The sequence below is a fragment of the Aspergillus wentii genome (assembly GCF_001890725.1).
Source record: "Aspergillus wentii DTO 134E9 unplaced genomic scaffold ASPWEscaffold_8, whole genome shotgun sequence".
Taxonomy (NCBI): domain Eukaryota; kingdom Fungi; phylum Ascomycota; class Eurotiomycetes; order Eurotiales; family Aspergillaceae; genus Aspergillus; species Aspergillus wentii.
The window spans coordinates 1429553-1444778 of NW_024467839.1; the positions used below are offsets into that span (position 1 = coordinate 1429553).

Genomic DNA, 15226 nt, shown 5'->3' on the forward strand with positions numbered 1-15226 from the left:
TTTTGATTCTATTCATTTGGATCACATGGCAGATGTGGCTGCCCTCTTGTCTGCCAGTACAGCCAGGTTCGATACCATGTCGATGCGATACCGAGAAAGGAACCCTTGGCCTCGCCAGGTAATCCGGAGACGATTATCGTTGTTTCAATATTTCCATTTCAGATAGACTGGCCAAAGCTAAACAAATCATCCATACCCAGGATTGCCACAGCGACATGCACAGGTTCACTATCCACAGCCCCAGTCCAATCTCCAACACCGAAGGAAGTCGTTCGTTCATTTTGCCGCTCTCCATTGACGCCAACTGCAGCCCTGGCCGCCGATGTTGGCCCGAGGTCTTCGATCCGGCCCATTTCAACTCTGAGGGTATCGAGGTTCCACGAGACGATATGGTCTTTCTTGCATGTCCGGGATCGGAAATGTGCCTGCATTGCGGCCGGCATGCTGCTCATATCGACTGCCTCGTCATCGCAGTAGACGGTGCGTGCTCGAGCAGTGGAAAAGATGGGGCGCGCTCGGCGATCGGCGTTCTCCGCGGTTACGGCAATGCGTTGAATACAGCACTCTGAACTAGCCAGCGGCTTATCACACCAACCAGATCGCTGAGCCTTCAGCCTGCGTGCTGGACCTGATGACTGTATGAAAATTTCAAAAGCAGTCGGAAGGACAAGGCCAATGGTTATCCTGGGTTAATCAAGTCGGACTCCAAGTATGTCGTGCGCGGGATGACCGAGTGGCTTCCAAAATGGAGGAGAAATGGATGAAGAGCCTAGAAAGGATCACTCGTAGCCAACCTGACATTCTTCCTGTTGATCGAAGAACTTGTTGAGAAATCCGGAGAAAGGTGGGTGCTTGTCAATTTTTGGCATTTTCCATAAAGGAACGGTGTTGCTGATGGGATGGCGAAAGCTGCCTTGAAGGCGAGAAGATGCGATATTGCAGTACATTAGTCTAGAAGATAGCAATATCATATTGAACAGTTTCTATTATTCACCCTGCAGATTGATATCAGACAAGGGGATGAAGCCTTGTGTTTCCCAAACAAAATGAGCAACGTACTCCAGCTTTTCTGCCGTAAACACAAAACCGCGCTCATCCCCAGGTGGAGCTCTGAGCAGGACATCTTCTAATCGGATAGTCAACGGCGCACCCACGGTGACAGTGTCGTTTCCACAGCGTGATATTCTGACTTCCTGGGTTTTCGTCACCTGTGGCGTCAAGCTTCGCAAGGCATGCGAATGCTCGGGCTGGCTGGCAGGACGCTGCCACATCTCAAAGACAATCTCAGGATGGTCATGATTGACAACGATGATTATTGCGATCCGCACCACTCCATCCGACCTCACAAGCCACCAGTTTGCCTCGAACCGTAGACGATCTAGACAGTCAGAACGGCCGACCTCGATGACCATCGTCGGCCATTCCTCCAACACTCTTCTTGGGGCATATGAGTCGTCTGCCTCTTTGGCGAATGGGGGTATCTCGTAGGTCGTATGACCGAGCATCGAAAGACCATGACGAGCAGGATTGTGAAATAGATTCCGATGTATGAGCGACTTGAACTCCTCGATAGCAGTGATGTGCGCGCGCCAGGGCATTTTGACGATGAGCGTGCGTAGATCCTCATTGTAGAAGAGGCGCTTGGATAGGATGATGTACTGGTGAGGATAATGGATTAGTCTTTGGATTGTCTCTGGAGGGACAGAGGTGAAGATGACGTAGGCAGATTTGGGGTCTCCGTTTGGGTGAAAGTTCTTCTCGAGGGAATTGCTTATGGCGTGAGGTCGTATTGCTGCTCGCGATGGGGTATCCCCTGGTAGATGAGAGAAGAATTCTGACTCTGTAAACGCCATTTTGATTTTGTGATCAGAGAGGGATAAGCGGATGAGAGAATGAGAAATCAAGGATGGGGGTGCCGCTTAAGGTCAATTATACAACATCACGTCAGTCCCATTAAGACTTCCCGCACCTGATAGCAATGTCTGATCTTCAAGTACTATTAATCCGTCTATTCCACAGATACTTTCATTTATTCATCAAAAGATAGGTTTTTAATTCGAGAAATAAAGCACAATATACAACTAATTCTCACAATTCCACCTTGATAATGGTGCCCTGAGTATAGCACTCGCTAGACATCATTATTGGCACAAGACCAGGCAGCAGACCCCCCAGACTCTTTGTAAGAAGCGCTGATACTCACAATAGAGCCATACGTGCCCCCAATCGTCAAGAAGAAACCCACCAGAATCATAAACAGACTCCACGCGACTTTCAAACACCACCCTACACGTTTCTCCTGTTTACCGGCCCCCCAGTTGTCATACAGCCACATGCAGCCCATAGGCTGGAAGCAGAGAGAGGTTGCTAGTAGGGCACCAACGAGTGATACAAGACCGCTGAAGACGGGGATACTGCTTGCAATGATATATGCGACCAAAGTGACGGAAAAGGTGGATCCCAGCCAGGTGATCCAGTGAATTGGAGACTGCGCGGTGAGGTGTTTCGAGCCTCGGAGGATTCGCATGAAGATGTGTTTGGCGGGTAGCTGTATCTAGGTCAGGTCTGGAAGGTGTAAGTAAGTAAAAGAGGATAACTCACATGAAGGAGTAGAATGGCAGAAACACATAAGCCCGGCAAGGCAATGCCATAGCTGATTTTCTTGATCAATAGTCCTGCTGAACCCAGGGCGGGTGATGCAACATGCGATCCGCAGTAATAGTATACAATTGTGCCAGCAATTATATAGATGACAGTGACTGTGGTTTGGCAGACTGCCAGGGATCGAGTATAGAGCCGCGGGTCCCGCATTTCAGCCACAATATTGAAAAAGGCTGGAGTGCCCGCGTACGTCAAACAGATGGTGGAGATGGCAGTCATGGCGTCGGTGAAGCTTGGGTTTCCGAATAGTCTGTAATCGGACTCGAGAATAATGCCGGATGTTGATGGGGGGTGTCCTTGGACTCCGACAGCGACAGTGACGATGAAGACTTTCAGCTAGTTAGTAGGAAGCAAGACCAGGGGCTGCAAAATGCGTACCTGCAACAATGATGCATCCTGCCCCAAGCCAGGCAAGCCAACTGATACGGGCGAGTGTCTGTATACTGGAGAACAAGAACGCGATGATGGCAGCGACAGCCACAAAGACAGCAGTGCAGACCGAATGGTCCGAGAGGGCGTTGAATGCAATTGAGATGCTCAACATGGCAGATCCAGAGACGAATATCCAGTCTTGGAGGATGTTAGAATAAGAGGCAGATGCATGTGATGATGCCTTACATAATGTATATGCAGCCCCAAACAGTTCAAAGCCAAAGCGGCCAAAGAGCATTTTTCCCACATCGTCAATGCCATATACACTGGGATGGCGTAGTTTGAAGACGCCCACCATCCAATTCGACCAGGTGGTCATTCCGGCAATTACGAGAAGAAGTATAATCCCTGGTATGATCCCAAGTGTGTCGAACACTTTCGGTATTGAAAGAACGCCCAAGCCGATCTGGGTTTTCAGCATCAGGGCAGTCGTTCCCATCCAGCCGACCTAAGATAGATGTGTCAGCCTGGTTCAATTCAAAGGCATATTGTGAAGAACGTACGTCACGGTAGTTGACATCGCCCTCTTGTATTTCTCCAAAGACGGCATCTTCTGCGACGACCTTGCCGTCGAAATCGAGGACTTCACCCGTACGAGATTGCGTAGGCGTGACATTCTCTGGATCACGATTGAGAGATAAGTCTTTCTTCATAATGGCTGAATTTGATATCACAATTTGACAAGACTAGCACAATAAACACTGGGTATGGGCGAAGTAAATAATATGACCTTTGGTGCGCTAATTAAGTCCGCAACGCCCGTTGGCATCCGAAATGCGGGGAAGCAGATAAGAATAGACGATCTTTACCCAAGAATCGATGGCCATGGTTAGCTGAGCGTGTTTCACCAGCTGTGTGACGTCGCAGAGTGGGACTGGAGACTGTATCATCGCAATTGAAGCAAGTCATCCCGGGCCGCTGATAGCCTTGGGTCTCGAATCCTGGTGATGCACGATATAGAGTACATCAAATCATGTGTAGCCTTTTGCTTATCACCGTGCTGACAGGCAACTAACTGAGTCTTACTTAACTGTAGCCCCTGATACTCCTTGCCGGCATTTGGTTCCTGAATGCTGGACAGGCAAGTGTTTCCGCGCTAGTCTTGGCCATTATCAGACGGAGTTCACAGGGCAAGTCAGCCCAGCAAGATATGGCAGCTGAGATCTACGTGGCAATTCAGATAGCAGCACATTTAGTTCAATCGTCTAGGATGCATCACAGATGGCTTCTTGCCACTCGGTCTCTCGCTGCCACCGAGTCCACCAACTCTCGCACCTTCAATGCCACTCCGTAGCTGAAAATATACCCCAGACCCGCGAACCCATACGCGTGCACCGTATTCCCCTCGATCTCCAGCCGATATCCCCCCTTTCGTCCCGGTCGGAACGCCACAATGTCCTTTTGCACGCTCTTTTCCAGGCTGACTTCATCAAGATCCCCTTTTGTAAGAGCCTTCACTCGTTGTAGAATATCTGACCGTAATCTCGTATCCACGCTGCGATCCAGATTGCCCGGCTGGGTCACACCCCCGACAATCGCCCCGTTGGTGAACATTCGCGGAATCACATATGTGTAGTGAGAACCTTGGTGCATCTTCAACTCGTCAAAGTCCGTCTCAACGAACATGGTCTGTCCCCGGATCGCCTCGACATTCTTGTCCCCGGCAAGGGCGTATGCCCCCAGCCCCGATGCGTGTACAATGATTCGACATCCAGTCATTTTCTTCACCTCTTCAATTGAGCCCACCGTCTTTCGGTGGAATTTAACTCCCCGGGCCTCCAGCTGCTTCTTTATCCACGGCAGCAGAAAGGCCGGGTTGATCGTCATGGAGGTATATGTGAATCCCATTTTGGCTCCCTCGGGGAGTTTCTCTTTGGGGATTCGGCGATAGCGCGGCACGAGGGTTTTATACCAGATACTCGAATCATCGTCTCGGTCGTCGTAATATTCTGTCGCTTTCAAGACCTGAGTAGAAAATAAGGTTAGAATTGAATGTTCTAGTGATGGATGTCGACTCACTTGAACACCAGCCGTGGGATCTCTGTGCGCCAAAGCCCAGAAGTACTTGAAATTCTCCGCTTGGAGCGACTGACCACCAACGTCTGGATGAGGAAAGATCGAAACACCAGCCCTACATTGGGAGGTAAATCAGCCGTCTGATCAGCCAATACGAAGTGAAAAGCATCACCAAGGACTCGCCCAATCTTGGCTCTCATCTCCAGGTAGATCGCGCGCAACAATCGTCACTTTGTAGCCCGCATCGGTGAGGGTCAAAGCCGACAAAAGGCCAATAATGCCTGAGCCAATAATGCCAACTTCCATTGCGACGAATTTGAAGCTGAACTGTTTCTCTGCTGATGCTTGTGTGGCGCGTATTTGAGGTCTTTACATAGTTTGCTGGCTTGATGCGGTGTATGTACTCGGCGGAATCGCCTGCCGTTCTTGAAGCTGTAAATGCTACCCCGCAGTTATCATCATGTGTCACGGATATATCCACGGAACAAGATGCCATGATAAGATAACCTACTACTATCTATATAGAGATAATTATATAATTGCTGAATCGAGTACGTATAGAGAAATCGTCCAGAACCCCGGAACAAGTGTTCCCGAATTGGAATGTTCACCCGCAGAGATGCGTAAGACAAGTATATCAGCAATGGCACTTTTTCATGAATAACCGTTATACATCTACCACCTCTACCATTATTCTCAACCTATGACGGTCTCCCCACAATATACACAATGAGATCCCAACGCAACATATCCATCGTCTGCTCTCACTGCGAGGGCGAAGCAGGCGATGTCATAGTGGGCGGTGTCCTCGACGTCCAAGCCAAAACAATGCATGAGAAGATGGTCCATTTCATGACAGAACAAGATGGCATGCGTCAACTATTACTACACGAGCCCCGCGGCCGACCAGAAATGAGCGTCGTGCTTGTGCTGCCCCCGTGCGAGCCTCGAGCCGATGCTGGCTTCCTCATCATGGCCCCCGGGGACTGGGTTCCAATGTCGGGGTCGAATACGATATGTACGGCTACAGTCCTGCTGGAGACGGGGATGGTTGAGATGAAAGAGCCCGTCACCGAGCTGAATTTGGATACCGCTGCTGGGTTGGTCAAGGCAACGGCTGAGTGTGTTAATGGGAAATGCAAGTCGGTCTCGTTTGATAATGTTCCGGCATTTGTGTATGCCCTGGACAAGCAGATTACTGTTCCTGGAGTTGGGACAATCGCAGTGGACATTGCATACGGAGGCCAGTGGTATGTGATTGCACAGGCTCAAGATTTGAATATCGCGGTGGAGACGTCAAATGGTGCTCGGTTTATCGAGCTGGGAAATCGACTGAAACAGGCAGTGCTAGCTGAATGCATGCCTACGCACCCACAGAATCCAGCTATCCGCGGTATCAACAATGTCATCATCAGCGAGCCCCTTGCCAATCAAGATGGACAGAAGTCAGTACGACATACAGTCATCGTCACACCCGGCCGATTAGACCGAAGTCCATGTGGCACGGGAAGCTCGTCTCGCCTCGCAGTACTGCATGCACGGGGGCTATTGAAGGTCGGGGAAAGCGCTGCTTTCCGTAGCATCATCAATACCGAGTTTGTGGGCAGCATCCGGGGTGTGCAGAAAGTGGACGATCTTGATATGGTGCTGCCGACTATTCGGGGCAGGGCGTGGATCACTGGGGAGCGACAAGTACGGCTCGATCCTGAGGATCCTTTTCCAACAGGGTTTTTAATCTAGAAGTATTTTACATATCGAACAGATATCATATCAATCGTCATTAAACATGTGCATCAGGCAAAAACAGGCCAGCTTTGCCTTGCCCTTAAGGTGTCCATCCATGTTGGCAAGGGCTGCCCGCAGTCGCCGGTTCTTTCGTCCTGATGGACCCAGGCCTGAGAGAGGATATCCTTGAGCTGCCTATACGGGGGAGTTCTACCTTTAGCTTCTCCCCTCTCGATCAATTTCCAAATGGCCTCCCGTTGCACCTTTGTTATTGCCTCACATCCGGCCATGAAGGCGGGCCACAGAGTCCCAGGTCCAGGAGTACATTCATCATCCCGACTCGAGTAGAATGCATCCAATGCCGCAATCGCTTTATCAACTTGGCCGCCCAGAATAGCCGGATGGACACGGCGCACCCGTCTGTAGAACAAGATGACCAACCCGGAATTCAGAGCCCGAATAATATGCGTGTGCTTACTATCTGCACAAGAGCGAGCTACAAAAGACTGTATCACATTCTCTAGGCGGACCTCTCGTCTTTGTACCGCTGCAACGACATGATGAGCCACTGGCAGCTCTGCGTCCTGTGCGCTTCTCAAGGCGTCCAGGACATTGGCCAGCCGCGTTGTTTGTGACACCAGACTGAGCCATGTCTCGGACATTCCATACACCTCGTAACTCAGGCTTTCCGAAGACTTTCGCGAGTCTTGTAAATGAATATCTGGTATATCCACGCGGCGGTCCTTAGGTTCATCGATATTCAGGTTATGCTCGACATCTTCGAAAAGGAGAAAGTCATCCAACCGAATACCAGAATTTATGTCTCTCACGATTGACTCCCGCGGCCGGCAGCGCTCGTTCATTGTCTCGACAAAGGATTCGATTGAAGAATAGTTGTGCAGGACGTAGGTGCTCTCCCCGACAATGCGAAGCCAGGTGTAAACATTTACTAATAGGCGGACCTTTCTCGATATTCTCTTCTTACACAAGCCCCGAGAACGTAATAGCCGCTCGGCATCCATCAGGTAGCATCTCGCGTCTCGTTGCTGGCAGGAGAATATCTAAGAGAGTTAGTCCTATGGTATTCCTCATGGTAAGAGCTTCTTACTGCGCATTCCGCTACCCCGTACAGTGCCATCATCTGGTCCTTGAATTTCGCTTTGTTTGGGCCCTCGGACTCCTTGCTTAGTGATAGCTTCATATGATGCTTTGCTTCTGTATAGGCCTGATCTGATATCCTTCTCCAATAGTCCTTTGAACTGGGCTCGGCCATCCCTGTCAAATGAATAGCACTGCAGGCCTGAAGACTGTAAAAGTTCGCCAGCCGAGCATGGCTAATGCCGTCGGATCCCAGGGCTGTCAACTGCCCCAATGTTTCCATCGCAGCGGGAACGTTCAGAATCTCCCAGGGGGTCTTTTTCGGCGTAACAACCGTTAATTGCGGCGTGACAGCCTTGTGAAAATGTTTTAATAACAATCCAGCGTCTTTTAAAAGGTCCACGATGGGATATTGCGGTGTCGCGGGGATGTTTTGAAACGGATCTGAGCCTTCGATAATGGTGTCCCCGGGAGGGTATGTTTGCGGACATGTCAGGTCAAGGGCTGTCTGATCATCCTTGAAGAGATCAGATGCCAGACTATATAGATCGTCGTTGAAATTGAAGAGGTCGGACCATTGTAGGAGACCGTCCTGGCAAGGCACGTCAAGCCTGGCAGTTGTCGATACTCCATCATTCGAACCATTCAAGTGGGCATAGCCATCTGCATCGCTGCCTGGGGGGTTGATAGCCCCATTTTCTGGCTCATTTTCTGGCTCATCTGGAGGTTTTGAGAAATTCAACACAGCAAAGGGGCCAACCGCATGCTGCTCCTTCGATGTAAAGCCAGGGTCAGAAGAACGTGCATCAATTTCCCGTAGAGACACATCTACAGAGCCATCGCGGAGACTATTGCTTGTCGTATTGCTCATCGAACGCCTGGCATGTTCTTATCCGAATCAGCACGTAGTCCTTCTGGGTCTATGGTTGACTTGCCAGTGTACATATAATGACGGATCCCGAGGCTTTCAGCAGAGTCACATTCTTGCTTCCTCCTGCTACTATTCTCATCACTCGAGGCTGGCATCCATCGAATGTCTACGGGGTATCCCTCGCACGGGAGATCGCGAACAGTGCATTGGCGACAGGCGGGACGGGTCTTGTCGCATTTGATGTGGCGCCGACGGCAGGTCTTGCAGCCTCCCAAGGAGTGGACGCGTCGACTCATGATGGCTACCACCCCTAATATGCTGACGGAACGATATGCCAATGTCGTGTGGAATGTGGTCGTTGCGTTGAGATAAGCGGAAAAGGCAGGTCATTCCGAGCCCCGCAGATTGCGGGTTTCACGCGGCCGGAACCACTTGCCTCGTTATCAGCTGCCTGATTCGGGTATCTTCGTCTTCACTTTGACGCCGGAAGCCTAATCTCGTCCACACAGTTTAGTGTATTTCGTAAGCAATCTAATTGGTTCGGTCAGTAGATATACGCCAACGGGAATTGCCCATCGTGTGGTGGGTAATGATAGAATGTACAGAGAAACCTTTCAAACATCCGCCACAGAATAAGGAATCGTTCATCCCACACCTATTATTCTCTGTACTAATACTGCGTGAGGACATTTTCCAGCTTACTCCAGACTGTCATATAGCACGTCTAAAAGCAGGATGGAGTTTTCAGACTTCGTCTTGGTGGTTGTATTTTGCAGAAATAGAGAGCGAGAAAATAGAGGTTTCTGTGCTGCCTACTGTCAGTCATATATCACATCAGCGATATTACTTTTATTCCACCCCCTTCGATACCAGGCATGTCATGGTATATCTTTAACAATGATGATTATAATGATCATTGGGACGATTGCCAGGATGATGGGACTCGAGATTGTATTAGCTATGAAGAGGATATAATCGAAAACGGAGAATTGTTTAGCTCATAGGAAGAATTGGAGAGACTGAAAGCGAGGTGGCGTCTAAATTGCTCGAAAATATTCTCATCCACCATACTATATCCTAGACTTTATCCGCGTGCTCTGCAGACCCATACACCTTCTCATTATCGGAGATTCCGCCATGTCTGGAAGCCCCCAACTCTGGGTTTTCCGCCCTGAGAGCCTCGAAGTTGGCCTCAGCCGCCCAGACCCAGGGCGATTTGGCAGTGAAAAGAAGATCGATTTCCTCGAGAGTGCGTTGACTGGATTCGGGATAGAGAGCCCAGACTTCGCCCGTCAGAAAATGTAGGATCATATCTAGGGCTAGACATACCAATTGGAATACTAATTAGATTGACAGCTCCAAACACATACAATGTGCCCTCTCCAATGGCACTGAAGATGTACGGGAGGGCCAAAGTGAGTGAGCTTATTCTTTAGCATGGTTCCAATATCATAAACTGTTTACTAGAACTCACCCATTCCCTAAACTCCAACCGACAACACCCCACGCATTACCTTTTGCACGAAGCTTCAACGGGAAGATCTCCGCCGGATAGAGCCACGGCACTGTAAGCCATGTGGCTCCAAAGATGAAGGTATATAGATACACCATGGACGTGGCGCCAATTCCCCACGCTTCCTGGTGTGCAGTATCATTCAGACCCCCACGGGAAAGTCCGCCGGCAAGGAACATGGTGATTGCCTGTCCTGCGGCTCCCCACCAGAGCGTCCATCGACGACCAATGCGGTCCAATGTGAAGACACAGATGAGAGTGGCCAAGGTGTAGAAGATGTTGTTCAAACCGGATATCCAGAGGGCCTTTTGCGAGTCAAATCCTGCAATGCTAAAGATGGCTATAACTCGTTAGTCTCTTGTCACTGGGATCGATGTCTGGATGGATACGTACTCGGTGCATACATGGTGACGCCTGCAATTCCGGACCAGCTTTGCAGAATCTGCAACCAAATCACAAGCTGCACTCTTCGGGCAATATGCAAGTTTTCCCCCCCAAAGCCAAAGAGCATATGGAAGTAAGAGGTGTGTTTGGCTTCTTGTTCGAGTTCAACAACAACTTCAATTTCCATCAACTCTGTCTGTGCAGCTTCACCTTCTCCCCGCAGACGGGTCAGAACATAGAGTGCCTCTTCACGACGGCCCACCATGCAAAGCCAACGAGGGGACTCTGGAAAGAACCAACAAGCACCCAGCAGAGTCAACAGCATCACGTTCTGAAATGCAACTGGGAATCGCCATTGGAACTCGGACTGGCCATTGTCAACGTAGCTCAGCCCAAATCCCAGCCAGTACGCCACGACAACACCAAATATGTTCAGGGTAAATTCCATCGCGATGAACTGCCCTCGTGAATGATACTCCGCTATCTCAGAGCCATACACTGGAACCGTGCCATTCAACACGCCCGTACCAATACCATTGATCAATCGTGCTATGATCATCCAGGTTGGATTCTGCGCTGTGCATTGCAGCGTGGCACCGATGATACCCCAGGTTGCACCAAAGGCAAAGGATTTTATCCGGCCGAATCTGTCACTGACTGATCCGCCCAGGAAACATCCGACCAATGTCCCGAGGTAATACACAGACACAATGCCACCCTCCAGGAGGCTATTCTTGACCACCGCTTCCTTATTCTCCACGTGTCCGATGCCCATCTGCTGCAGGTATGCGTTGGAGTTGTTGATTCCACCCATCATGCCCTGGTCATATCCTTCATTTGTCAGTTTGCTTGTCATAGCGAAAGGCCAGGATGGAAGACAAACCAAAGAAGAAGATAGCCAACCCAGCAAGGCAATTAACACCTGCCAGCAGTTTCCCCCTTTGCAGCTTGCTCGTAATCTTCCATCCTGCTCGTTCGTCGTCGATCATCCTGGCTATTTGGAAAGGCAAGTATGGCGAGTGAATCTGAGCATGAAAAATGGCAGAAGGGAGGTTTATATATAGTGTTTCTTCTTCCCGCACGTCGAGCCCGAACTTTGGAACCTGCTCATGCCATGCCGTCAACATCCCATTCCTTGGATCGAGTCCGGGGTAGCCGTAAGCTTTGTGGGGATAGTCTTGCGGGGAAAGACTATTTCACACTGTAAGTATCCCTCGAGTCGAGCGCATCGCGATGAAGCAAGATAGAAAATGGCTATTTTTTCCTATTTTGGCAGATTTAACGATCCTATTTACTAATAAACACTCCTGCCTGGTTGGGCGAACAGACCTTGGTTTACTGTGAATGCATGGCTATGTTTGTTACAATCTATCTCATTCCTTACACTAACATATGCACCTATTTCATCATCTCACCAATTTCGAGAATGAACCAAACTAGCTAGGCCCTTCCCTTAAGCCGTCCATCAACTAGGCTGCGGTACTCACGCTGCTTGATACACATATCCAGAAACACCTCATACTTGACCTGCAACAGTCGCTGCTCATCCATATCTGTACTCGGCTGCACACATCGACCAGGCCTGCTCATTTCCCCCATGATGCTCCATAAATCCTTCGGCTCTCCTCCATCACTGCCACTTGCAGCTTTGACTCCCAACATTGCAGCTCCATGGCACACTGCGGCATGCTCGTACTCAGGAACGACAATCGGAATATTGCATGCAGACGCAATCAATCCAACCAGAAGATCATCATTCTGAGTCTGTGAGCCAGACATGGAGATGCATGTAATTTGGTGGCCGTGCTCGTTCATTGTTTCAACAATCTGGCGAGTTTGTAGCGCGATAAATTCCAGTGCCCCGTAGTAGTGCAGCGCGAGGCTGTCAATAGATTTATCGCTTCTCAGTCCGATGGCAGCCCCTGTCATGCGAGCGTCTGCGATTGGAGACCGATTTCCCCAGAGGTCGCCGTAGAAGAAGTACCGTGCAATGTACGGAATGGATGATGCCTGCTCTCTCCGGGCCTGCTAGCGTATCATACCATTGAGGTAGTCATAGACACTCACATCGGCCTGGTCTGCCGCTTCCTTTGCAGTCTGGTATGAGGGATGGCTCTCAAGTACATGCCGTATCATCTCCCCTGTCGCTGACTGACCACCCTCAGCCATAAAGGCATCCGGGAGGAGGACGTCACGATATGGGCCGCAAACGCCAGGCACGAAGACTTCATCGTGCGACATGGCGGGATGGTAGGTTGATGTACCAGCTACCACTGCAAGTCGATTCACAACATGTTCTCTATCGTCAGGAGTAGCTTGAATGCCCATCTCTACCTTTGCACCGACTGTGGAAATCCATCCTGCGTATGCATTCTGCTGCTATTTTTTTGTTGCTCGTGGTCAGATTCCTGCTCATCGATTTGCGTCTCCGTTTGAGTTGAAAGGGGTAAGTTATGGATGTTTCAAGCAGGAACTATTCTAACGGAGTATCAGGTGTATCTCTTCTGTGCCTCTGATGCGTCGAGCTATATGACTGGGTCGAATATTGTGGTGGATGGAGGATTCACTTTGCCTTAGAATGTTAGACTGAAGGCTTCGTCCGGTGTATTCATTGCTAAATGGGCAGACAAAAAATATGATGTGTAAAAATTCACGTTCTCATTCCTATACATATTTCTCACGTAGCTGTGCAAAAGACGTACCATCCAATCGAAAGCATTCGATGAAAATGAACACTTGCTGTAGGTTGCAGCTTAAAACACAGCTGGAATAAAATAGAAACCATCCAATTGGGTATTTTCCTTAGCAGCTGAATTTCGTCTATCTACTCCGTGGAGGTCGAGTGAATATCAAGAGCGCAGTGCGCCATCGATTCTCATCCAGTCTTTCTAAACATTAATCAGATTCAAATCGCAATTGTATGAAAAAGTACCCTCGAGCCGGGATGGTTTCCTATGCCATCATTAGCCATGTGTCTATCAGTTCAGCTGTTGCTCGTGTCGTGTCCTGCTGGTGTGGATTTCTTGGCGGGAATGCGGGGTTCCCGTGTTGAGCCCACGAAACGAGGGCTGGCCGGCCTTGATTTTAGCCATTATCGGGTCTCAACGTCGTTCTCTGCTGGGATCTAGATGATTGGACTTGAAAGCCTCTGGTAAATAGGAAATTAAAGCACCAGGCCTGTTCATTTGCAATTTTGATAACGTCAAGTGTCAGTCGCTTTTTTGTCATAGGATGATTGATGAGACAAAAGAAAAAAGAAAAAAAAAAAAAATTAATGATGACAGTTTTTGTTGCAGAGGTGCTAGTTAACATGAGATCTATTGTGATTCATGAGTCCAGGTGGATTATTTTGTACTCCTCATTCGATCAATGAAGTATCCGGTGTCATGTGCTGTCTGTCTATCATTGAATAACGATAGACAGTGTATTGATACTAGTCTCCCTACATGAGAACCACTGGACCAATTGTACAATATATAACAAAAATATTAGAATTGAATATGCTATCTCGTCTATATACCGACCAACAATCAACAAACTGCCAAGTCAGCACAGTCCCCCAAGTACAAAAATATAGACACTTACTGCCAATGACCCCGTTAACCGGGATATCAATCGAAGTCGTATAGCTGGCTGCCTCACTCAGCAAGTACACATACGCACCACCCAACTCTTGTACTTCGGCCAGACGGGGAAATCCTCCATAGTACTTGAGCTGCTGTTCCCAATCTGGCTGCTGAGGCACCCAGTATGTCATGGCTGTCTTGACGAGACCCGGGGAGACGCTGTTGACGCGGATGCCGTACTGCGCCCATTCCATGGCGAGGGTGTGTGTCATGTTGCGGATTCCTGCTTTTGAGGCGCCGTAGGGGGTTGATGGGACGCGCTTATCAAGTTAGTTGTGGCTGTGGGTAATAAGGTGAAGGAAGCATACCTTGTTGGGACGGTACGAGGCCATTGAAGCCGTAAAGACAATCGATCCCTTGATGCCCAGCTTGATGAATGCGCGCGCAGCCGCTCGAGCTGAATAAAACGCCCCAAAGAGATTCACATTGAACAAGTTCTCAATTTCCTCCTGGGTAAAGTCCAGCGCTGCCTTGTGGTGCGTCCGTCCTGCATTGACCACCATTCCATGCAATGCACCGGCCTCTTCGATGATCTGGTCAATCGCAGCTGTGATTGTGGCTTCCTGGGTTACATTGGCAGTCACTGCGAAAAGCTGGCCTGGATAGCGCTTTGAAAGGCTGGCGAATTCCTCGCCGGTTTCGCCAATGTCGATCGAGTAGACGCGGGATGCGCCGTTGGAGAGGCAGCATTCTGCGACTCCGAGGCCGATTCCACGGTTGGCGCCGGTGACTAGAGAATCGCAATTAGCTGAGCTCACATAGAAAGTCATTTGATTCCGTACTCGCAATCACCTTGGAGCCCAGGGTGATCTGGGTCTGGGGTGCGGAGGGAGTTTCAGTGGATGCAGGAGACATGATGATGAATGAAGGATTGTTGGTGATAGTTAACAGTGATTCAAG

The 15226-nt window shown here is 49.5% G+C and overlaps 9 protein-coding genes across 9 annotated transcripts; 2 read left to right on the forward strand and 7 right to left on the reverse strand.

The window, feature by feature from the left end:
• The first annotated feature begins 72 nt into the window (after positions 1-72).
• Positions 73-778, forward strand: ASPWEDRAFT_690763 (putative ribonuclease H1). Its single transcript, XM_040839013.1, has one exon. It carries the CDS (start codon positions 216-218, stop codon positions 567-569), a length of 354 nt encoding a protein of 117 aa, XP_040685043.1. The 5' UTR covers positions 73-215; the 3' UTR covers positions 570-778.
• ASPWEDRAFT_690766 (uncharacterized protein) lies at positions 778-1947 on the reverse strand. Its single transcript, XM_040839014.1, has one exon. It carries the CDS (start codon positions 1851-1853, stop codon positions 987-989), a length of 867 nt encoding a protein of 288 aa, XP_040685044.1. The 5' UTR covers positions 1854-1947; the 3' UTR covers positions 778-986.
• A 120-nt stretch (positions 1948-2067) lies between these two features.
• ASPWEDRAFT_141581 (uncharacterized protein) lies at positions 2068-3746 on the reverse strand (the record flags this gene model as incomplete). The annotated part of the gene is made up of 5 exons (XM_040829420.1): positions 2068-2548; positions 2602-2997; positions 3047-3231; positions 3280-3541; positions 3597-3746. 5 exons carry the CDS (start codon positions 3744-3746, stop codon positions 2132-2134), a joined length of 1410 nt encoding a protein of 469 aa, XP_040685045.1. The 3' UTR covers positions 2068-2131.
• A 344-nt stretch (positions 3747-4090) lies between these two features.
• ASPWEDRAFT_141583 (FAD-dependent oxidoreductase) lies at positions 4091-5493 on the reverse strand. The gene is made up of 3 exons (XM_040829421.1): positions 5282-5493; positions 5113-5224; positions 4091-5058 (listed from the first exon to the last, which is right to left on the reverse strand). The coding sequence occupies exons 1-3, from the start codon at positions 5413-5415 to the stop codon at positions 4309-4311; spliced, it is 996 nt and encodes a 331-aa protein (XP_040685046.1). The 5' UTR covers positions 5416-5493; the 3' UTR covers positions 4091-4308.
• A 345-nt stretch (positions 5494-5838) lies between these two features.
• ASPWEDRAFT_120020 (proline racemase family protein) lies at positions 5839-6849 on the forward strand (the record flags this gene model as incomplete). The annotated part of the gene is made up of 1 exon (XM_040828963.1): positions 5839-6849. One exon carries the CDS (start codon positions 5839-5841, stop codon positions 6847-6849), a length of 1011 nt encoding a protein of 336 aa, XP_040685047.1.
• On the reverse strand, positions 6807-9037 carry ASPWEDRAFT_187257 (uncharacterized protein). The gene is made up of 3 exons (XM_040832173.1): positions 8868-9037; positions 7943-8820; positions 6807-7895 (listed from the first exon to the last, which is right to left on the reverse strand). The coding sequence occupies exons 1-3, from the start codon at positions 8956-8958 to the stop codon at positions 6903-6905; spliced, it is 1962 nt and encodes a 653-aa protein (XP_040685048.1). The 5' UTR covers positions 8959-9037; the 3' UTR covers positions 6807-6902.
• An 843-nt stretch (positions 9038-9880) lies between these two features.
• ASPWEDRAFT_54556 (sugar porter family MFS transporter) lies at positions 9881-11689 on the reverse strand (the record flags this gene model as incomplete). The annotated part of the gene is made up of 5 exons (XM_040838072.1): positions 9881-10086; positions 10133-10227; positions 10278-10656; positions 10710-11531; positions 11584-11689. The coding sequence occupies 5 exons, from the start codon at positions 11687-11689 to the stop codon at positions 9881-9883; spliced, it is 1608 nt and encodes a 535-aa protein (XP_040685049.1).
• Positions 11690-12078: 389 nt separating this feature from the next.
• Positions 12079-13028, reverse strand: ASPWEDRAFT_747310 (uncharacterized protein; the record flags this gene model as incomplete). Its single annotated transcript, XM_040839509.1, has 2 exons — positions 12079-12725; positions 12768-13028. The coding sequence occupies 2 exons, from the start codon at positions 13026-13028 to the stop codon at positions 12141-12143; spliced, it is 846 nt and encodes a 281-aa protein (XP_040685050.1). The 3' UTR covers positions 12079-12140.
• A 1179-nt stretch (positions 13029-14207) lies between these two features.
• On the reverse strand, positions 14208-15181 carry ASPWEDRAFT_163322 (uncharacterized protein; the record flags this gene model as incomplete). The annotated part of the gene is made up of 4 exons (XM_040829847.1): positions 14208-14238; positions 14286-14586; positions 14635-15056; positions 15109-15181. The coding sequence occupies 4 exons, from the start codon at positions 15179-15181 to the stop codon at positions 14231-14233; spliced, it is 804 nt and encodes a 267-aa protein (XP_040685051.1). The 3' UTR covers positions 14208-14230.
• Between the last annotated feature and the right edge of the window lie 45 nt (positions 15182-15226).